This window comes from Chlorocebus sabaeus, chromosome 10, assembly GCF_047675955.1.
Source record: "Chlorocebus sabaeus isolate Y175 chromosome 10, mChlSab1.0.hap1, whole genome shotgun sequence".
Lineage (NCBI taxonomy): Eukaryota > Metazoa > Chordata > Mammalia > Primates > Cercopithecidae > Chlorocebus > Chlorocebus sabaeus.
In genome coordinates, this window is record NC_132913.1 from 66,452,849 (window position 1) to 66,477,417 (window position 24,569).

General features: G+C 35.7%; 1 protein-coding gene across 2 annotated transcripts in view; it reads right to left on the reverse strand.

Annotated features, from left to right (window-relative positions):
- Nucleotides 1-24,569, reverse strand: part of SESTD1 (SEC14 and spectrin domain containing 1) — a 150,147-nt gene that overhangs the window by 59,441 nt on the left and 66,137 nt on the right. For both annotated transcript variants that reach the window (XM_007965522.3, XM_073019849.1), the window contains exons 2-5: nt 23,727-23,806; nt 15,700-15,808; nt 9,113-9,203; nt 4,822-4,935 (exon numbers count right to left, since the gene is read on the reverse strand). In XM_007965522.3, the coding sequence (XP_007963713.1) occupies nt 4,822-4,935; nt 9,113-9,203; nt 15,700-15,808; nt 23,727-23,781 (369 nt within the window). In that variant the 5' untranslated portion in view covers nt 23,782-23,806. The remainder of the gene's footprint in view (nt 1-4,821; nt 4,936-9,112; nt 9,204-15,699; nt 15,809-23,726; nt 23,807-24,569) is intronic.

The window sequence follows — 24,569 nt, forward strand, 5'->3', positions numbered from 1 at the left end:
GAACTTGAAAATGGATCAAGAAAAATACCTAAACTGAAACACCAAGAGAAAGACACAGGGATAAAAATAAAACAGGAGACCAAAGAAAATGGTGACAAAATTTCAAATATTGTATCATACATTGAACTGGAGTTCCAGAGGAAACAGAAAAAGGGCAGAGAAAATATTTGAAAAGAATGTATAAACATTTTCCAAAATTGATGACAGACATCAAACCAGATATCTAAGAAGTACAGAGAACACTAAGTGGAATAAATATCAAATAAAACACACACAGATACAGCAAAATACAACTGCAAAAACCAAAATCAAAAAGAAAATCTTGAAAGTGGCTAAAGGAAAAAAAAGGCAAATAACATACACAGACAAGGACCAAAGATATAAAAAACAGCAGCCTTCTTGTCAGTGACCATTACAATGAGAAGGCAAAGGCAATGAGATAGCACTTTTAATTTTATTTACTTTTTACTTTTTTTTTTTTTGAGGCAGGGTCTTCCTCTGTCACCCAGGCTGGAGTGCAGTGGCGCGATCTCGGCTCACTGCAACTTGTGCCTCCTGGGTTCAAGCAACTCTGCTGTCTCAGCCTCCCAAATAGCTGGGACTACAGGCACGTGCCACCATGTCCGGCTAATTTATGTATTTTTAGTAGACATGGGGTTTCACCATATTAGTCAGGCTAGTCTTGAACTCCTGACCCTCAGGTGATCCACCGCCTCAGCCTCCCAAAGTGCTGGGATTTCAAGAGCCACTGCACCCGGCGAGAAAGCACTTTTAAATACAGTTGACCCTTGAACAACTCAGGGCTGAACTGCACAGGTCCACTTATAAGGGGTTTTCTTCTGCCTCTGCCGCCCCTGAGACAGCAAGACCAACTCCTCCTCTTCCTCTTCCTCCTCAGCCTCAAGACAATGAGAATGAAGACCTTTATGATGATCCACTTCTACTTAATAAATAGTAAATATATTTCCTCTTCCTCATGATTTTCCTAACATTTTTTCTCTAGCTTACTTTATTGTAAGAATACAATGTATAATACATATACAAAATTTGTGTTAACTGACTGTTCGTGTTACTGGAAAGGCTTTTGGTCAATAGTAGGCTATCAGTATTTAAGTTCTCGGAAAGTCAAAAGCTAGACACAGATTTTCAACTGCACAGAAGGTTGCTGGTCCTAACCCCTGCATTGTTCACAGGTCAACTGTATGACTAAAGTGCTGAAAGAAAAAAAAAAACACCACAAACAAAATTCTATACCCATTGAAAATAATTTTCAAAACTAAAATAAAGATTTTCTTCAGGCAAACAAAAAATGATACAATTCAATGCCAACAGACCTGCACTGCAAGATATATTAAAGGAATGTGACACCAGACAAAAAGTCGAATCTCCAAAAAGAAATGAAGAATGTCAGAAAAGGCATAAATAAAAGTAAATATGAAATTAATTTAAAATTTTTAATTGCTGTAAAAGAAAACAGACTATCTGTAGCAAAAAAAAATGTAGCAATGTAGTGTTTGTTTATAGCACAGTAAAAGTGAAATGTATAACAACAATGGGATGGAAGTATTGGAGATAGACTGTTTTAAGGTCCTTCTGTTTCATGTGAAGTGGTATAATATTTGAAGGTTAGACTGATTATTAAAGATGTATACAGTAAACAGTAAGGTAAACACTAAAAAACTGAGAGACAGAAATTACAAGCCAATAATGGAGATGTAATTATAAAAAATACTCAGTCCAAAGACAGAAAAGAACAAAAAAAACCCATAAAATCTCGCAAGATGGTAGATTTTATAAACCATATCAATAACTGCATGAAATATAGTCATACCCATGAAAAGACAGAGATTGTCAAACTGGATATGAAAGTAAGATCTAACTATATGGTGTTTACAAAAAATTCATTTTAAATATAAAGAAATAAATTAAAAGTAAAATAATGGAAAAGATACAACACATGAACACTAATCAACAGAATGCTAGAGTAGTTATATTAATATCAGACAATGTACACTTCAGAGCCAGATATAATATCAGGAATAAAAAAGAACATTCAAAAATGATAAATTGGGCCCTACTCACCAAGAAGACACAGCTATCTTAAATCTTTATGCAATAAACAATAAAGCTTCAAAATACATGAAGCAAAAACTGACAGATATAAAATAGAAATAATCCCAGATATAACAGTTGGAGGTTGCAATATTCCTCTTTCAGTTATTAAAAGAACAGGTAGACACAATATTACCATGGATAGAGAAGACCTGAATAACACTATGAATCATCTTGACAGTTACAGAACACTCCATCCAACAACAGAATACTTATTCTGGGAACTCATCAAGATAGAACATACAGTGTGTCACAAACCAAACCTTAACAAACTTAAAATTACTGAAGTCAGTTGGGTGCGGTGCCTCATGCCTGTTATCCCAGCACTTTTGGAAGGCCGAGACGGGCAGATCACCTGAGGTTGGGAGTTTGAGACCAGTGTGACTAACATGGAGAAACCCCATCTCTACTAAAAATACAAAAAATTAGCCAGGCGTGGTGGTGCATGCCGGTAATCCCAGCTACTTGGGAGGCTGAGGCAGGAGAATCTCTTGAACCTGGGAGGTGGAGGTTGCAGTGGGCTGGGGTCGCACCCCTGCACTCCAGCCTGGGCAACAACAGCAAAACTCCATCTCAAAAAAAAAAACAAAACCCTGAAGTCATAAAATACATATTCTTGACCATAGTTCACAAACATGAACTCAAAAGAGATCACGGATCTAAATTTAATGCCTAAAACTATACAACTTTTAGAAGAAAATATCAAGGACAATCTTTGTGACCTTGAGTAAGGCAAAGATTTCTCAGATTATGACAGCAAAAGTCTGATTCATAAAAGAAAACCGTTTCTCCAACTGTGAAATCAGAATAAAAAAAAAAAACTGAAAAAGTGGACTTCATCACAGTTAAAAAAATTTCTTGAAAAATGTTAAGAGAATGACAAGGCAAACAATAGACTAGGATGTAATATTAGTAAATTATGTGTCTGATAAATGACTTCTATACAAAATACATAAAAAACTCTCAAAATCCAGTAACAAAAAAGACATTTTTTTTTAAACGGGTAAAAGGTTTAAACAGATACCATCTGTGATACTGTGATATAAGAAATACGCATTTGCTCTTTGTCCCCGGTTCCTGGCACAGAACTCCTGAAACCCTCGTAATTCCTGGGTGATACGAGCATCTTTTATTACAGTATTTGGTCTCAGTCCCCAGTTATTGATACAAGAGTTATTAAGATCCTTGGCATTTCTGGAGTGATAAGTGTTTTTTTGGATGTTAATAAGATGAATGGTGGCTGTGGGCCTCTAAATAGATTAAAGATGAGGGCTTGTCACCAAAAAGACCAAGGCATAATTAGAGGGTTGAAACTTTCATGGCCACTCCTCTCCCTCCAGGGAAGGGAGAGGGGGCTGGAGACTGAGTTAGTTAATCATCAATGGCCAATGATTTGGAGAGTTTCTGGGTTGATAAACATGTTCACGGGCCAGGAGGGTGGTGTACCCCAACTCCCTAGGGTTAGAAGCTCCTGTGCTCTGGATCATTCTAGACCTCACACTTTGTATATCACTTCATCTGGGCTGTTCATCTGTAACCTTTATATAAAGCCAGCAGATGTTAGTAAAGTGATTCCCTGAATTCTATGAATCAATACAGCAAATTACTAAACCTGAGAAGGGGCTTGTGAGTACAGAAACAGTTTTCCTACCACCAGTCAGGGGCTAGAAATGGAGAAGTTAACTACAGGAGCATAGGGGAATTCTGGGGGTGATGAGACACTTCCTGATTTCTTGATTGTGGTTTTACATGTTTTGTCGGAACTCTCAGAATTATCACTAAAATGGATTAATTTCACTGCACGTAAGTCATAGCTTAACTTTTTAAGTAAAGAATAAAACCATGTATTTTTAAGAAATTTCCAGCCATCTCCTTTAAGAATAAACTAAGTTTTCTCAAATCTTTCTATCCCATATACATGAACAATCTTTTCTCCATACCAAAAATACACTGATATTGACCTAGGTAAAAACAAAAACAAGTGTATAGTATGGCAAGTTCCAAAATGAATCTTTATTATCTGACTGTAAGCATTCCAAGAGTCTATGTTATACCAGGTTGGAGTTAGACTTTGTATTCTTCAAAGTTTCCACACTTTATTTAGACAATGTAAAGTCTGTTATTTATCAACTCTCCTACTGGGAAGCTGAGAATTAACAGGTGTGGAAGAAAGAATATGACAAACTGCTTAGATTTACATTCCATCGTAGTGCTTTTTTCTAACCTCCAATAAGATGCACTATCACACAAGGAAAGTGAAAGAGAGAAAGAAAAAGTCAGTAGGAAAGGATGGATAACTGTGTTCATATATTAAAACTGGCCAGATACTAAAAAATAATTATGACATGTCACCGAAAATAGACTATAATTTCAACTCCAAAATGTCTAGGACTTCCTAGTATTTGTTAAATTTCCTCTCCATAATGCAATAAAAAATTTTAAAAACAAAGGTTCTACTTATTCAAAGAAGTTAACAAAGAATGATATAATTGAAAATGGAAAACAAGAAAGCTTTCATGATCTTTACCAAAATATCATACTTCATTCAGCAAGTATCCAAATGCTGACTGTATACTAATTATTACTTAGGCACTAATTAAGTATTCCTTAAACACTGCTTAGTAACCACTGCTAAACCATCAAAAATAATTTCAGTAAAATACTATTTTTAAAGATATAATGGACTTTAAAAAAAGAGATTACATTTACCTCAAAGCCAAGTCTATCCTTTTCTTTCCAAAAACAAAAATGTGTTACTTTCTTATCCCAGAATTCATCTGGCTTTACCACACAAACAAGGGACACCTCAGCTGGAACAACATTCTATAAAATACAGAAAAATAATCACAAATTACACATGTAAAATAAATTTATAAATTACCAGTCAAGATTAAGCTACATAAGAGACGTTTGGAGAAGAATTAAAATAATAAAGAAGAAATTCTCTAGACTTCAAAACATACACGGCAATAAAGAAGAGCTTGAAAAACAAGCTGATTAAGAAAATACTTCAAATAAACAATGCATCATAAATTGTACATGTGAATCACTTTTTGTTTTATTGAATCTCTGTACTAGGAATATGTTTAGATTAAACTGTAAGAGTTAATTTTTAGTTGAGAAATTATATAATTTGATTTTTCTACAATATGAAAAATTTTTTCTAACACAATCCATCTTGGAGAATTTCTTCAAAAGACGTAAAATCAATTTTCTCACTAAAATAAGTTTTTTGTCAATCATTATACAATGAGGCCAAGATTTTATATGATTATTAACTTGAAGAGGAGGACAAAAAGCTAATCTTTGACAAATACTATTTCACATTTACTTGATACGGTTACTTATACTACCTAATGAATTGAAATGAACACTTATTGAATTAATAAATATCTCACATATATTTTATCAAGTCCTATAGAGTCTAACTTTAAAATGTATCTTAAATCCAACAAGTTCTACAGCCTGCATTGCTAACAACTTCAAACTATCCAGCTTTCTGAAATATCATCATTACAAGGCTCCTTGCTTGACTTTCTCTTGCACTCTGAATGAAATTCAAACCTCTTACCAAGACCTACAAGGCCCTTCAAGCTCAGGCCCATGTTGGCCTCTCAGATCTCATCTTACACCTTCCCCTCCTAGCTCACTCCTCCACAACAGCCATGCTAACCTCGCTGCTCCTGCAATATGAAGTCTGTTCCACTTCAGGTCTTTGTCCATGCTGTTTCCTCTATCTGGAATGTCCTTTGCCTTATACCTAGTAGTGTTCCCTCAGTTTATTTAAGATTCTATTCAAATATTCCCTCTTCAGAGAGGCCTTCCCTGTCTACCCTATCTAAAGTGGCATCATCTGACTCAGTCTCTTTTACTACTGTATTTTTCTTCACAGCATTTATCACCATGGGCTGTTACATTTGCTTAACTGCTTATTGTCTAACTCTTCAAGTAGAATATAAGCTTCCCAATGGCAGGTACCTTATCTATGCTGTCATCCCTATATTTCCAGTGTTTATGACAAATGTCTGACATATATAATAGAACACATGCTATAAATATTTGTTAAATAAATGAAACCCATTAACAAGTGGATCTCATTCTCTTAATTTTACAGGAGAGTAATTTGAGCTTCAGAGAAATAAAGTTACTTGTCTAAGATAAGAGTTAAAAAGTCACTGAGCAGAACAGAAACCACCTCTGTCTGACTCTAATGTTCTACTACACTATTTCGTATGCTCTGAACTTCGGGTCAATATATTCTTTCCAAAGATCCAGATAATAAGTATTTTAAGCTTTGCAGGCCATAATGTCTCTACTGCCACTACTCAGTTCTGTCAGGACAGTATGAAAGCAGCCACACACAATATATCAATGAATGGGCATGGCTGAGCTCCAATAAAACTTTATAAACTCAAGGGCCCAATCTCTGTTCTAGACCATAAATTGCAGCACTGAATAATTATAATAATTATTACTATTATTACTATTCAGGGAAAAATGGAAAACCTTTAGAGATAAACATGCACACATCATAAATCTAGCATCCTCTGCAACAACTGGATTGGAACTAAAGTAAGTAAAATAAATTCAATGGTATCAAAACTTTTATCAGAGGGGCTGGAAAATTTAAGATAAAATTGAGCTTTATTCATATATTGCCTTGTGGAAGATTATTATTTCAAAATCATTGAATATGAAAGCTGTGAGAAACAAGAGAAACCAAGCCCCTCATTTTAGAGAATACTAGTTATAGGCACTGTGGGGTCCCAAACAACTGGTCCCAGTACCTTCTGAGATGAAAGCAATGAATGACTTCATATGTAGAAACTGTATGACTAGAAGTAAAGAGGCCATTGCAACTTCTGAAAATGTTAACTATTAATAAATCCAAAAGTTGTTAAAATACCTATCAGAAAAGAAATCGCAAGAGGGGATTAAATCATCCATTGATTGTTCTTCAAAACTGCCATTGATCAAAGTCCAGTTCAAACAGCAAGTCCCAAACAGCTCATCTGTGACACAGTTGAATGACAGGATGAAAGGAAGAACACAAGGTCATAATTAATGGATTTCTTACCTAATAGTTATTTTAACAACTTTCACAGAGAAGAGTTAATTCTCAAAGTTTGAAATATAAAAGTGCTGGAAGCACTTTTTTTTTCAAAGAAAAAGTTATTTTAGGACACCAATTTGTGCTCCCTTAAAAACTGATCCTCCAGAGGCTATGTCCTTTCTAACCCAAAGAGTGATTCTAGCTTGTAATCCCAGTGATTTGGGGAGCTGAAGCAGAAGGATCACCTGAGCTCAGGAGTTTGAGACCAACTGGAACAATATAGTCTCCACAAAATAAAAAAAAGTAGCCAGGTGTGGTGGCACTCGCCTCCAGTCCCAACTCCTCAGGGTGCTAAGGCAGGAGCACTGCCTGAGCCCAGGAGCTGGAGGCTGCAGTAAGCCATGCAACTGCACTCCAGGCTGAGTGACAAAGTGAGTCCCTGACTGAAAAAAAAAAAAGGTGGGGTGGGGGAATTCTAATGATGAAAAGTTTAAGCCAAACATTTAAGAAGAATGAGGCAATGGGTAGAAAATTCAGAGACTCCCCCTCAAATACAGGCCACTGGTAAATATACATTTTAAAACGGATAAAGTCAAAGCCTGGGGCTTACTTAGTCTGTACTAAGTTCCGATTTTAAGTTACTTAAAATCCTTGAGCCTCGTTGACCTTCTCTGTAAGGTTGTGAGGCCAAAATTAAATGAGATAATTTATATAGCAAGCTTTGCACAGTACCAGAAACATAATAGGCACTAAAACTAGAACTAAAACCTAAAATTACCACTTTGTTCCTATCCCTTGAATCCCTTTTTCCCAATTAACCTAAATAAATGATAAAACGTTAAAAACCATTCTCCTTAGTTATTTAAATTTTAAAATTATATGCCTTTCCACAGAATCCTAAAGTAGCTAACAAATTATTTGTTGAATTCATTTAAAATTCTTGATCTTTCTTTCAATATTACTGATATCCACTTAAGTGAATGTTCATGATTCCACGTCACTACCAACTTATGTTTCTCCCAGACTGGCCTGCCATCAACTACTCTCATTGTACTTGCTTCATTTATGAGCTATATGTAACTCAGAGTACCTGTGAGGAAGGCCCTCTTTACTTTCATTTAAATTGGATAATTCAAATTTTACCTCTCTAGAAGCCCTACAGAAGGCCAAGTGCATGAGAGCAATCTGCCCTCCGCATCACTCAAATGTTTTATTTTTCCTTTTCAAATCGTATCTTCAATACCCTTAAAATAAATCAACAAATGTCTACTGGGTGCCTACTACATGCCAGGGGTCACAGAAACATTCTGTGTGGAACATGAGGAAATATAAAACACAAGACTGGCATCAGATCTCAAAAAGTTTGTAATCGTAGATGTTTATTAAATGTTAATTTGTGAGGGGCTGAAATTCCTGAGGACACAGATATTAAGTACGTTTCTTCTGGACTATAAATAAATAATAAGATCATCGTGAATCCTGATGCTTTATGTAGGAAATAGGGGACTAGAAGAGAAAGACAAGCCAGAATCACCTGAGAAGTTTCTTTGAACTACACTTAACCAAAAATCCTACCACCTACCTATAGTTTCAGAATGGGGTGCAAGAGGGAGAATGACAGACACCAGAGCATGCAAAAGCTCCCACGTGAGTCTCATAATTTCAACACTCACACTTTTAAAATCACTGGCCTCCTTTCTTAAATTACTTAAACATGACATATTATTTTCATTTACAAACCTATTAGAATAGAGATTTACTTAACTGCCTAAATTCAAACCTAAGGAGTTGAATTTGAACAATCCAATAGTGATCAGTGCATTTTCAGAACTCAGTCACTGCTAGGACGCCAGGCATAGTCCAATAAATTAAGTGCATTTGCCATTTTCACCAGGATCTGTTGCTGTAAAATAAAAACCATTTCCTGATAAACAAAACCAAAATTACCTGTAGCATTACGACTACTGTTTTCACCACATTCCACTGTGATTTTCTGCCATCCACAATCACGGTAAATCCTCTAGCCTTACACTTCTCACTGAAACAAAACAAAATTACACAGCATTAAAACAAGCTCCAGAATTCGTTCTTCATAATTCTAAATAAAGAAGGTTTAAAACTTAATTGCATATGCAGTAGAATTAATCTCACTTGGTTTACACTGTCAATAAATAAAATTCTTCAGAGTATCCTTTCATTTTCTCAAGCAATTTATTTTTCTCATTTTAGGAAATGTTCACAATTTACAAACTAATGTGGCAAGAAAATTATTCTAAAAGCATAAAAGTCAATGTCTTAAAAAGTAAAGAAATCAAAGAAACATTCAAACAGTACTACTAGTCTCTCAATTTCTTCATCAGTAAAAAGGGATCACAGTGAAGTAAGTCACTAATTGCCAAATGTGTTATATATTTCTTGTCTCACCTTCCTGCCAGAAGTGTAAGATTTGTGAAGTGACAGTTCAAAACAGATAGAAAATAGTTATTAATAAATCACAAAAATCGGCTTCTTAGCGTTCTTTTGGAGAAATTTAATGAGGTAGAACCTGCTGATTCAAAAGCTTGGATAGACCATGTCTAACCCACTTCCGCTCTCACTTTGCATTCTCAGTCACTTGACCAACAAAACATTATCTTCAGTGTTGGATTTCTGTATTATATTGAGTGATTTAAGTATTAACTAAACACTTCCCAGAAGTCTAACCTAGTAAAACGCAACTTCTGGAGGGAAAAACTCCATTCTAAAGGCCAAAACTACATACCTATCATTATCATTATTATTATTATTATGTTTACTTATCAACTTAATGTAAGGATCTCAACTGCCCTCCTTCCAATACAGTAAATGGAACTACAGCTTTGCTTATCAGAGCAAGATTTTGGTAGTGAAACCTGTCCCCATACAAACTGTTCCCAATTACATACATTATAGGAAAAAATAAACGACCTTTTCTGGGATTTAAATCCACCAACAGTTCAGGGGACTTTACTAGTCCTCCTCTTCTCCCTCCAAGCATGCACACTAGTTCCAAGACGGTTCTTGTAGAAGTCATGTTCTGTTCTACCAAGAAACAGTAAGACTACAAGGAATGAGGATGATATTGCTAAAAGTTTAGAGTGGGAACAGGCAAGGACAGAACCTGAGCTTCCAAAGTAAACAAAAGAGTATTCAAAAGGTAAGGCAAACTGATGCATATGTTCACACAAAAACCTGCATGTAAATATTCATAGCAGAATAATTCATAATAGCTGAAGAGCAGAAACAATTAAAATGTCCATCAACTGATGAACAGAAACACAAAACACAGTATAACCAAACAATGAGACATTCAGCCATAAAAAAAGATGAAGTACTGACAGATGCTACAACATGGCTAAACCTTGAAAACATTATGCTAAGTAAAAGATGCCAGACACAAAAGGACCGACATTAAATGATTCCATTTATATGAAATGTCCAGAATAGGCAAATCCAGAGACAGAAAGCAGATTAGTGGTTGACAAGGATTAGGAGGGAAGAATGGAGAGTGACTGCCGATGGGAACAAGGTTTATTTTGGGCTGACAAAAATGTTCTGAAACTAGATAGCATAACGGATGCATAACCTGTGAATACACTAAATATCACTGAATTGCCTACTTTAAAAAGATGATTTTTATGACATCTGAACTATATCTCAATAAAACAAAAGTACTCTATTTTTGGATTTGCATCACAAGATAAAGGACCCACTAAATATTCTTTGGGAAAAACTAAAGCTAAGGCCAATACAGTCATCACTTGTGGATTAGCAAAAGAAAATAAAAGACTTGCAGAGGGGGCTAGGCGTGGTGCCTCACGTCTCTAACCCTAGCACTTTGGGAGACTAGGGCAAGAGGATGGCTTGAGCCAAGGAGTTCAAGGTCAGCATGTGAGACCAGCAAGACTCCATCTCTATTTCAAAAAAGTGAAAGACCTGTGGAGAGAAGCAAACCTGACACATAATGACTATCTGTGGCCTCAAGTAATGAGGGGATTCCTGGAGTTCTCCACCAACAAGACATCTAAGAAGACCACCATGATATAGAAGAGGATACAAGCCCAACAGTGATCAGCTAGGCAGGGTAGCTGGTTGTTGAGTGGTCTGGAGTAGTGGCAACAATGCAGGGATTCTACCAATGCCTTTTGCAGGAAGGAGAGCTAAGACACAGCTGTCCAGAAGAGGGCCTTCCCACCAAGAGAAACGTGCCATTCTCATAATGTGGTACTTTCTTAACATTGGCATCTATAGTCCTGAGATGTAGGTTACACAACCATTTTGTTAAATACATTTTATATAAGCAATACATTTATATTTCAAAGCACACTATAAATTAATCTGTACATTAAGACTAAGAAAGTAATGAAGCTTGAAAATACCATCTGTAGTGATCTTAAAAGAATAAAATACTCTAAATTTATCTTTCAGAGTACTTAGAAACACACTTAACCCTCTCATATTCTCACATTTTACTAAGATAGATAATGAAAATACACAGAATCCAAAGATATTACTATTTCAAAATTGCCAGACCAAGTGGTCTTTCAGGTACTTGAAAGGAAATAGTTTTGTTTTTTACTTCATCCTTGTAAGTGGTATGATGGCTTAAACTGCTTCTAACGACATATTTAATTTAGAAGCACGCTATACCCTTTATAAAGGGCCTGCTGTAGGACCTGAAGTGCTATTAATAACAAATTCCTATAGCCCCTGTTACCATGTTTATAACTATACTTTAACAGTAATAGAAAAAAAAAATCTAAGACCCCGCCTCCTAGTTCCTAGCCCAGTTAAGCCTTTCAAGGGTGACATAGTTGAGTTAAAACCGCCATGTAAAGGTGAGGTTGTCTAAACAGTGCACTCACTTTTGACACAGAAGACACTGTTAGTGGATTTCCTGGGTCCAATATCCTGCAGATCTTCACTCATTTCTTTGATTACAACTACACGCTCCTTCTCTTCCACTCACACAGCTCTGCTAGTATTTACATAATGGCACTAATTTCACTTATGCTTTTATTATAATTACTTGTTTACAATTCATCTTCATTAGATAATATGCTTCCAGAAAGCAAGAATGTTACCTTACAAATGTCTTGGCAGCTTCTAGCACTGTGCTTTAAATACAGAAGGCCTTTAATAATGTTAGATGACACACATCACATCACTCCTCAGACATGACAATAGCTTTCCATCTCATTCAGAACGGAAGCCATGGCCTACACGGTCTTCCACGGCCTGACTCCTGACTCTCTTCTGATCCCCCTCCTAGCACTGTGCTCCTCTCTCAAACTGTTCCAGCCACACTAGCCTCCTTGATCTTCCCAGAACATGTTAAACCTGCTCCTGCCTCAGGGCCTTTGCACTTACTGCTCACTCTGTCTTCGATGTTCGTTGATCAGATTCTGTAGGGTCTGCCCCTCCTTTCAATCATCTCTGGCAAAATATCATCTTATTTTGTAAAGTATCACCACTCTATCACTCTGACTCTTTTCATGCTTTGTTTTCATAGCACTCATGAATATCCAAAATACTGTACACTTAGTATCTGAAACACAAAACAAACTCAGGGCCAACCTGTGTACAAAAGAGTCAAGAAATGCTTCCATTCTCAACTGTGCTAGGTTAGCCATTTAAAATAGCTATATATCACACTTTGTCCCTGTGATCATTAAAATTAAGCACAAACTATAAGAAATGGGGTAATTTCTTTTCATTTTTGCAAAAATTTTGAAAAGCTATTATTGTATTCAAAATGTTAAGATAGTCATTGCACAAAAAAAACCAATTTTGGACATCTCCTATTAGGAAGAGGCCACCTTAGCTAGCTACAAAGTTGGAGATGCCTGCAGATGTTCACAGCTGGAAGGAGTTAAACATTAACAGTTGGAAGCTGGGAGACAAAAGCAGGTCACAAAAGAATGTAGATATACTAGAAATGAAAAAACTTTTCTAGACATATCTGGGGCCTGATCTGGCAGGGTAAACTTAAAAACATTCCTAGGGTAAAAAGAGGACTGAAACATGGGTGATAATGTGATAAAACAACACACAATGTTAGTTTTAGATTTTCTAAGTGGTGGACATATGGGTGTCACCATATAATTCCTTCAACTTTTTTGCATATATGAACATTTTAACAAAATGTTGGGGGGTTACATTTTAAAAGCACTTCTGAGCAGTGGAAATTTTGAATGAAAAACGTTGGTTTTAAGATCACACATCTAGTTAACTGCTCTCTAGCATCACAATGGAGAGATCAAAAACACCTTAGCTCTCTAAGGAAATGGCAAGTATGGATAAAAAGCTGACAGCCACTTTGTTAATCCCAAAATTATGGGAGACTGATCCAAGAAAGCAGGACAGAGTTTTCATGAATACTTGAGAAGGTCAAATTTTAGCAAAACAATCATAAGAAATAAAGTACCCATGTATCTATTTTGCCTTGCTAGAATAAGTTCTTTCATCTTGCTTCAACTTACACCTTCTCTGCTAGTTGGCAGGTAAGTGTAGATATGCAGAAACTGATTCATCATTTACACTGGAGGAACATCATATGTACATTTACACGAGAAAGAGAAAGAGAAAATTTAAATAGTATAGGCTATTTTGCCTTCCACTGTACTTCCTGCTTATTCACACCAGAGTGAACATGAGTCAGGAGATGCGAATGAATTTGCTGGTCCTTTAGCTTCCCTTAGTTACCCAGTGCCTCTGACGGTGAGCATCCTCTTGAACTGAATATGATCCCAGTATATACAAACATGCATTTTCTTAAAACAAACCTAATCACAAGCCAACTATGTCTTCTAGAATTCAGTATGAACAACTTGCTCCAATGCTGAAGGAAAACCTAACATGTTCATGGAAAGGTAATACAGTCTCTGATCCACCCTCAGGCATTTTTCAAAAGTAACTTTGACAATTAGTAGTTTTTTTCATCTGAACCTCAGAACCGGACTTCATGTGAGATGCAACTACACTGAACTCTATTCATTTGAAGTATAAAAAGGCTCTAAATTGGTGTCAGGAATTGTGGACACTCATCCCAGCTGTGCGACTCACTAGGTTTGAGATCTTGGGCAAGTAACCATAACCTCTGAGTTTCAATTTCCTCAACTACAAAATAAGGTAGTTGTTCAGATGGCACTTGACATATTTAACCTTCTATTAATCCATCTATGAATTTTTCTTCATAACTTGTAAGCTGTAAGTCTGGCTAACCATGGTTACCTAAAAAGCAGTTTGTTATCTAATGGTGAACAAGTTAGCAATCCACAGTTTGGGGGATTAGCAAGATTACTGCTAATGCAATTAGCTAATGCTAATACTAATACTAATACACTGACTACAGATTCTCATCATTTTCACTCCCAGAAACTGAAAATATTGAAAATTTTCACATGAAGAGCTCTATTTCCACAATATTAAAAAAACAAACAGCAACAGAATCATTGAATTACAGAACACTACTGGACGCAGGTGCCATTAAAATGAGTTGTTTTAACTCCATACTCTGCAAGGTGGTTTAAATGGAAAAAAGCTATTGTGTCAATAAAATGCAAATACAGGAAAAACATACAAAGAATTGTTTACTCTGACGAAAATGTTTTAAAATTCACTAGCCAGAACTTAAGAGCAGTATATGAAATAGTCGTGTTCCTTTTTCTACTTCTACATTATATACACACACACACACACACACACAGACACATACACAGAAACCTGCCCTCATTTACATGCTTAATTGTAGTGGTTTACAAACCTGGTTGCACATTAGAAAAACACAAGAAGCTTAAAAGACTTTCTAAAAATTCTGATAAGCAGGCTTCCCAAGAACAATCGGATCAGAATCTCTGGAAGTGAACCCCCGATCATTAGAATTTTGAAAAAAAGCTCCAGATGACTAATATGCAGTCACAGTTGTGCCCCAGTCCCAATTATGGGAGAAGCAGATGGGGAGGAAGCTTTATTTTTGTTGTTGAAGTGATGGGTAGACTAGGGCAAATAAAGAGGTTCAAGTTGGGTCTTCACTGAAGAAATGTGAAAATTAAAGTTAAAGGCCCTTTACATTAAAATATAAACAAACATTTTTGACATTTTTTAAAATAAAAATATTTATAAACTCCTAATAGCCTTCACTCACTCAATACATTAAAACCGGCACACATATTGATATCAATATGGTGAAATAGCTTACCTAAATAAAAGATCTTTTCTACTGATTAAATTCTCCAATTTTTCTAAAGTTACATGATATAGATGCTTAGTTACAGTGTTCCTTAAAAGTTGACAATACATACATTTTGGAAATCTGTATATCATTAAATTCATCAAGAGCATAAAATGAGCATTTTATCTGCAATGATGTTATAAGTCATTGATTTTAGTATCTATAATTATAATTTCACTGCGAGTAAAAGCAAATAAGATAGCAAAGTATACTTCAACAATAGAATCATTAGTAACTGAATGAAAACATACTGAGATTTAAGAAAAGACACCTTTAGAGTCACCTTGGAATGCTGAGTAGGTAGTCTAAGGTGACACTCAGCTCATCCATATTTGTCTGTTCGAGGCATAATGGAATTGTCAAAATGAGGCCACTCCGTCTGTCCTTTCCTCCTATTAAAAAAGAGATTTAAATTTAACATGTAATATATATTAAGGCATAATCTGAATAATATATATTTGAATCCAATCTTACTAAAATAATAAGTTTAAGACAGAAATTAGAAAATATCTAATGGCTACTTATAGATTGTAAATGTTTATGATAGTATAGGAGAATTATAGAAAATTTAGAAAAAACGAAAAAAAAATCACCCATGAAATCTTCACCCAAACATAGCAAATATCACTTTATTTAAATTTCTTCCATTTAGTGTGCTTAATGTAATCAATTCATCAAGCACCTCTCATGTGCCCAGCACAGTAAGTACTTCACTTGCAAGTAAAGTAAAATAAATTTCCAATGAACCTAGGAAGAAAACATTTAGGTCATAAGAAATAAGATAGTTTGTTACGTTGTATAAGATATATAAAAATTATAAAAAGGAATTTAGAAAATGATTAAGAGCTGTAGTAAATGTGAAAAGTTTCATTAAAAAGCTAAGACTTGAGGAAAACAGAGCTGGGGGTATTGGTGTGCCTGTAGTCTCAAGTCCCAGCTACTCAGGAGGCCGAGGGTGAGAGTATCACTTGAACCCAGGAGTCCAGTACTAGCCTGGGCAACATAGCAAGATCGCATCGAAAGAAAGAAAAGAAAAGAAAGAAGAGAGAGAGAGAGAGAAAGAGAAAGAGAGAGAGAGAAAAAGAGAGAGGAAGGAAGGAAGGAAGGAAGGAAGGAAGGAAGGAAGGAAGGAAGGAAGGGAGGGAGGGAGGGAGGGAGGGAGGGAGGGAGGGAGGGAGGGAGGGAGGGAGGGAGGGAGGCAGGCATGGAAGAATTTGTAAACCAAGTCAAAAGAGTATTCTGTTATGAGGAATGATCTGCGTTAACTCACAAAGGTCAGACAGGCATATACTGTTCATAAGACAATAAAGATAAAGCACTGCACAGCTAAGAAGGGTGCATGGGAACTGGATATTGAAGTCTGAAATCAAGGTAGTAGAATACAGTTATATTCCATGTACATTCAAGTCCCTTTCAGTGTGCCAAAAGTATAATGTAACTTTTAAATACTTTTATACCCACATCGTGTCTTTGGAAGTTTCCTACATGTTTTATTTTCATTCTGAAACCCATCTTCTGACCTAGTTGACATTTGAGGTAATTTTAGAAGCTTAAAAAGAAGCAAATACTGAAAGAAACAATTCCACATGATCGCTAGACATCTATCACTAAAAACTGATAAGTGTGAAGTGAAGTACTCATATTAGTGACACAAATGTAATTCATAACGTATGAACCATAAATGAACTTCTGTCCTCCATTAGGTCAACCATTACTACTATCCAACCACTTTGTTTAATGTCAACAAATAACCATCTAAGATGATTCAACTTACTAATCAATCAATATGACTTCAATTGCATATTTTTTGTTCAGAATATAAGTGTCATTTTTCAAAAAAAAAAAAAAAAGGATTAACACAAGTGATTTTCAAACTGCATACCCTGAAGGACTCTGTTGGTTTGAAAAAATTTTCTCTATTACTAAAAATGTTTGAAAATTACTGGCTTAAATAATCAATGGTCAAGTGAGGAAGTTAATAGGAACAGGCTAAGAAGTCTTTCATTTACACCTCAAAATTGCTAAGCTTTATCCATGCATTAAGCCAAGCCCCAAAAAAGGCTCGCACCTGGACTATGGCACTCTGACTCACTGTAGAATTGTCTTTAGAAGATAAATCGAACATTCAGGGCTATATTTAACTCAATTCCCTCAGCTTTCATTCAGGGACAATAAAATAATCACCAGTGTAAAAGTACCAGAGGGGTGAAAGCCAACAGGAAAAAGACTTTCAAGGTAGTTATGGTCAAAAGCATCAAATGCTACAGAGACAAGTGTCACAAGATGCAAAAATGTCATGGTAAAGATTATAAGAGAATAATAATGTCTGCTATTGAAAAGGGTGTGAGAACACAGGCATTTTCATACACCATTGGGAAAAAACAGAAATTGAAACAATCTTCTTGGAGGGCAATCTGACAAAACCTAACACAAATATAAATGCATATTATCTTTATACCACTTCTACTTATAAAAATGCACACTGCTGAACTTGTACAAAATACACAAAGCTTTTTAGGTATAGAAGAGAAAAAAATGCACAAAGCTATGAATAAGAATATTTACACAATCATTCATATCAGAGTATAATATATAATATATATTTATATATAGTATATAGTATTGTATATAATATACAATATGTAACATACACTAAGAAAACATGTCGATTCATACAGAGACATAACATACTTTGAAAAAAGGACATTAGTATTATCAAGGCAATTAGGACAGGACATAAATAAGAATTAACACAGAGAAAGCAAGATAATACAGTCCAAATAACTCTGAGTTGGCAGAGCTACAGTATCCATGCTACAGCATGTACAGATTTACTCAATGATCCAAACTCCAGAAGATCAATACACCCAATGTACCATACCACTGCTCCCACTCACAGCTTCCCTAGCGGATACATACTTTGAGTTGATAACTGAAGATAAATTCAAGTGTATATAAACAGTTTTGAACAGCAAGGAGTGAAAACAGCATAATGGATATTAAATAACTTCTCTAGTGTACTGAAACTTCCTTAGAAGAAGATGGAAGAAAAAAGCTAGAAGATAGTTATCATAAAAACTAATTATTCTGTATTTCAGAAACAATTATTTGGATTCCAGTTAGTCAATTATTAATTATTATATTTTCATATAAGAAGTGAAACATCGTGATATCTACCTTGTAGAGGTCATTTTAATGAAATAACTTATTCTGTATCAGAAGACTGTATTTTCAGGGATTATTTTTATAGTTCATTCCTAGAGAGCTTTCTCCGAATGTGTAGAGCATCAAAAATCTTAAAGGAGGCTAGAGAAGAGTCAGATCACATACAATGAGAACCCTGTCATGCTAATAGTGGACTTCTCAGGAGAAACATTATAAGCCAAAAGAGACTAGAGGCTTATTTTCACCATTCTTAAAGAAAAAGATTTCCAACCAAGAATTTCATATCCTACCAAACTAGGCTTTATAAGTGAAGGAGAAATAAAAACTTTTCCAGACAAGTAATTCCTAAGGGAATTCATTACCACTAGACCAGCCTTACAAGAGATCCTTAAGGGAGTTCTAAAGATGGAAACAAAAGAACACCTGCTACTACAAAAACACATTTAATTACATAGCCCACAGACCCTATAAAGCGACGACGTAATTGAGACTACAAAGAAACCAGTTAATGACTTCAAAATAGGATTATAACCTCACATACCAATATTAGCCTTGAATGTAAAAGGTCTAACACCCCAGTTAGAAGACACAAAATGGCAAAATGGATTCAAAAAACAAGATTTGGCCAAGCATAGTGGCTCATGCCTATAATCTCAGCAATTTGGAAGACTGAGGTAGAAGGATCACTTGAGACTAGGAGTTCAAAACCAGCCTAGGCAATATATAAGGACACCTGTCTCCACAAAAAAATTAAAAATGAGAAAATTAGCTGGGCATGATGGCACATGTCTGTGGTCCCAGCTACTTGAAAGGCTGAGGTGGGAGGACTGCTTAGGCGCAGGAGGTTAAGGCTACAGTGAGCTATGATCATACCACTGCACTCCAGCCTGGGTGACAGAATGAGATCCTATCTCAAGCAAACAAACAAACAAAAAACTCAAAAAACAAGACCCATCCATCTTCTGTCTTCAAGAGACCCATCTCACATGTAATGGTAATGATAGGTTCAAAGAAAAGGATTGGGGAAAGACCTATTACACATAAGCAAAACAAAAAAGAGCAGGGGTCACTATTCTGATATCAGAAAAAACAGACTTTAAACTAACAATAATCAAATAGGACAAAGAAGAGCATTACATAATAATAAAGGGTTCAATTCAACAAGAATACCTGATTATTCTAAATATATACAAATGCACCCAACAACGAAGTACTGCAGATTCATAAAAAAAGTAATTCTGGACCTACAAGATGAATTAGACAGCCACACAATAATAGCAGGGGATTTCAACACTCCACCAATAGAGCTAGACAGATCAGCAGGGAGAAAACAAACAAATTCTGAATTTAAATTTGACACTTGACCAATTGGACCTAATAGACATCTACAGAACAGTCCATCCATCAACCACAGAATATACATTCTTCTCATCTGCATGTGAAACTCTAATCTGCATGTGAAACTCTTCTCATCTGCACATGAAACATACTCTAAGACCAACCACAGGCTCGGCCATAATGCAAGTCTCGATAAACTCAAAAAACTCAAAATCATACCAACCATACTCTCAGATCACAGTGTAATAGAAGTAGAAATCAATACCAAGAAGCTCTCTCAAAACCACACAATTACATGAAAATTAAACAGCTTGCACTTGAATGATTTTTGTGTAAACAAAATTAAGGCAGAAATCAAAAAATTGTTTGAGATAAATGAACACAGTGATACAACATCAAAATCCCTGGGATGCTGCAAAAACTGTTAAGGTTTATAGCACTAAATGACTACATCAAGAAGTTACAAAGATCTCAAATTAACAATGTAATGTCACACCTACAGGAACTAGAAAAACAAGAACAAACAAACTCCAAAGCTAACAGGAAAAAAGAAATAACTGAAACTAGAGCAGAAGTGAATGAAATTGAGACCCCAAATCCATTAAAAGAATTAACAAGGCCAGGCGAGGTGGCTCAGCCCTCAAATCTCAGCACTTTGAGAAGTCAAAGTGAGCGAATCACTTGAGCTCACGAATTTGAGATCAGCCTGTGCAACACAGCAAAACCCCATCTTTACAAAAAATACAAAAATTGGCTGGGCATGGTGGTACACACCCGCAGTCCCAGCTAATTGTCAGGGCTGAGGCTGGAGGATTGCTTCAGCTCAGGAGGTCAAAGCTGCAGTGAGCCTGGTTCGTACTTGCTCTCCACCCTAGACTGAGTGACAAAGTGAGATTCTGTCTCAAAAAAAAGTGTGTGTGTGGGGGGGGGGTTGACAACATCAAATGATACACAAGATCAAAGACCACTAGCTAGATTAAGAAAGAAAAAAAGAGAGGAGATCCAAATAAGGACAATTAGAAATGACAAAGGTGACATTACAATTGATCCCACAGAAATACAAAAGACTTCTGTGCACACTAACTAGAAACTCTAGAGAAATGGATAAATTCCTAGAAACACAGACCCTCCCAAGGTTGAATCATAAAGAAACTGAAGCCCTCAACAGCCCAGTATTTAGTTCTGAAATTGAACTGGTAATTTAAAAATCTACCAACCAACAAAAGCCCTGGACTAGATGGATTCACAGCCAAATAATCCTCCACATTCAAATAGGTTTTATTCCTGGGATGCAAGATCAGTTCAACATGCACAAATCAATAAATGTGATTTACCAAATAAACAGAATTAAAAACCATATGATCATCTCAATAGATGCAGAAAAAGCCTTCAATAAAATCCAATATCCTATCATGATAAAGACCCTCAATAAACTATGCATTGAAGAAATACATCTCAAAATAATAAAAGCTATCTATAGACAAACCCACAGTCAACATCATGCTGAACAGGCAAACGCCAAAAGTATTCCCCTTAAGAACTGAAACAAAACAAGGATAGCTACTCTCACCATTTGCATTCAACATAGTACTAAAAGTCCTAGCAAGAACCATCAGGCAAGAAAAAGAAAAGGCACAGAAATAGAAAAAGGAGTCAAATTATTGTTGTTTGTTGACTTTATGTTTCTATATCTAGACAACTCTATAGCCTCCACCAAAAGGCTTCTAGAACTGATAAATCACATTAGTAAAATTTCAGGGTAAAAAAATCAATATACAAAAATAAGTTGCATTTCCAAACATCAATGACATTCAAACTGAGAGCCAAATAATGAACATATCCCCACTTATAACATCCACAAAAAATACCTAAAATTACACCTAAGCAAGGAGGTGAAATATATCTACAAGGAGAGCTATAAAACACTGCTGAAAGAACAGAAGACATAAAGTAATGGAAAAACATTCCATTGTCATATTTAAAATGTTTAAATGGCCATACAGCCCAAAGCAATCTACAAATTCAATGCTATTCGTATCAAACTACCAACGTCAATTTTCACAGAATAGAAAAAAACTAAAGTTCACATGGAAACAAAAAAGAGCCCAACTAGCCACAGCAATTGTAAGTAAAAAGAAAAAAGCCAGAGGTATTACATTACCTGTCTTCAAGCTACACTACAAGGCTGCAGTAAACAAAACAGCATGGTACTGGTACAGAAACAGACACATGGACCAATGGAACAGAACAGAGAATCCAGAGATAAATTCACACACCTACAGCCTTGTGATCTTCAATAAAACATGCAATGGGGAAAGAACTCTTGTTTTAATAAATGGTGCTGGGATAACTTGCTAGCCATGTGCAGAAGAATGAAACTGAACCATACCTTTCGCCATATACAAAAATTAACTCAAAATGAATTAAAGACTTAAGCCTAAGACCTAAAACTATAAAAATCCTAGAAGAAAACCTAGGAATTACAATTCTGGATACCAGCCTTGGAAAAAAAATTATGACTAAGTCCTCAAAAGTAACTGCAACACAAAAATTGAAAAGTAGGATGTAAAGAGCTTCTGCACAGCAAAAGAAACTATCAATAGAGTAAACAGACAACCTACAAAATGGGAGAAAATATTCACAAACTATGCCTCCAACAAAGGCCTAATACCAAGAATTCATAATGAACTTAATCAATTCAACAAGGAAAAAACAAATAACCCCATTAAAAAGTGGGCAAAGGACATGAACAGACATTTCTCAAAGGAAGACATACAAGTGGCCAACAAGCATGCACATCACAAATAATCACAGGAATGCAATCAAATTGACAATGAAATATCTCATACTAGTCAGTGTGTCTATTATTAAAAAGTCAAAAAAATAATAGATGCTGGTGAGGTTGCAGAGAAAAGGAAATGCATATACACTGTTGGTGGTCATGTAAATTAGTTCAGTAACTGGAGAAAGCAGTCTGGAGATTTCTCAGAGAACTTAAAACAGAGAAATCTATAAAACAATGTAGTTTCCTTTGGGTATATACCCAGTAATGGGATTGCTACCATTCAATCCAGCAATCCCGTTACTGTGTATATATCCAATGGAAAATAAATTGCTCTATCAAAAAGACACATGCATTCATATGTTCCTTGCAGAACTATTTATAATAGCAGAGCTACGGAATCAACTTAGGTGCCCATCAACAGTGTAATGGATAAAGAAAACGTGGTACATGTACATCATAGAGTACTATGCAGCCGTAAAAAACAACAGGGAAATCATGCCCTTTGCTGCAATATGGATGCAGCCAGAGGCCATCATCCTAAGTGAATATTGACACAGAAACAGAAAACCAAATACTGCATATTCTCATTTGTAAGAGGGAGTGAAATGCGGGGCACACATGGACCTGAAGATGGGAGCAACAGACACTGGAGACTACTGCGGGGGAGGGAGAGAAGGGGAAAAGGGCTGGAAAACTACCTACTGGGTATTATGGTCACTACCTGGGTGAGGGGAATCAACTGTACCCCAAACCTTAGTATCATGTAATATACCCATGCAACAGACAGGCATATGTACCCCCAGAATCTAAAATAAAAGTTGAAATTAGAAAAATAAATTGGCCTGCCAAGAACCAGTACAGAGTTAGCTCTCCTAGCTCTTCACTCTGATTTAAAGATGTCTCAGAAATATCTTTTAAACAAAACTTTCATAAACATAAAATGCATTTGTCATAATCATCAAACAAAAAACTATTAAATAGTTTATATATCAAACACTTCAAATTTTAAGAAGAAAACATACCTGAAAGGAAGGCTAGTTTTTTCTTCAGAATGGGTAATATTACTGAGGCCTCCATTTTACTCCAGTGAACTTCCTTAATTCTGAAAACACAGAAAGTTAAATGTCAACTACAAGATAACAATTATTCCATGAAATATATCCTAATGATAGTTTATCCCAGAGTTTCTAAACCTGAGAACTACTGACATTTTGAGCAAGATGATTCTTTTTTTGTAGGGAGTTATCCTGTGCATTGTAGAATAGTTTGCAGCATCCCTGGCCTCTACTCACTAAAAACCAATACCACCTCCCTTTCCCAGTTTTGACAACCAAAATATCTCTAGACATGGCCAAATATCCTCTGGTAGGCAAAATCACAAGTGGTTGAAAATCACTGGCTTAATTCTTTCTCAGAGCAATACTCTTGGGCTAAAACACTGCCTGGTACACAGTAGTAACTAAAAAAATGATTTGTTGAATAAACAAATGAATCAATGAAACAGGCAGTCAATCTTCCTTTGTGTTCCTTATTAATTACACAGCTTAATGCCAAATATCTGATTCTTTCCATTTCACTATTAAATGGCTTTTTCTGATTTCTCATATTTTTGCTCCCCTATAATACAGGGTACCACATCTTATCCTGTTTATCTCACTACATTTTTTAATACATTGTTTCAATTTTTGCCCCCATTGTTAACTGCCTCCATCTCTCTACATTTTACAGTTTTTAATTTTCCAGGGAAAATTGTGGTTAGCCCAGTTCATCTTTTTGTACCAGGCCACAATTCACTATTCTTTGATTCAGTTTTCCAGGGTCTACTCAGCCATAACCAGGGGTTATAGCTAAATACAAAAAGGGAT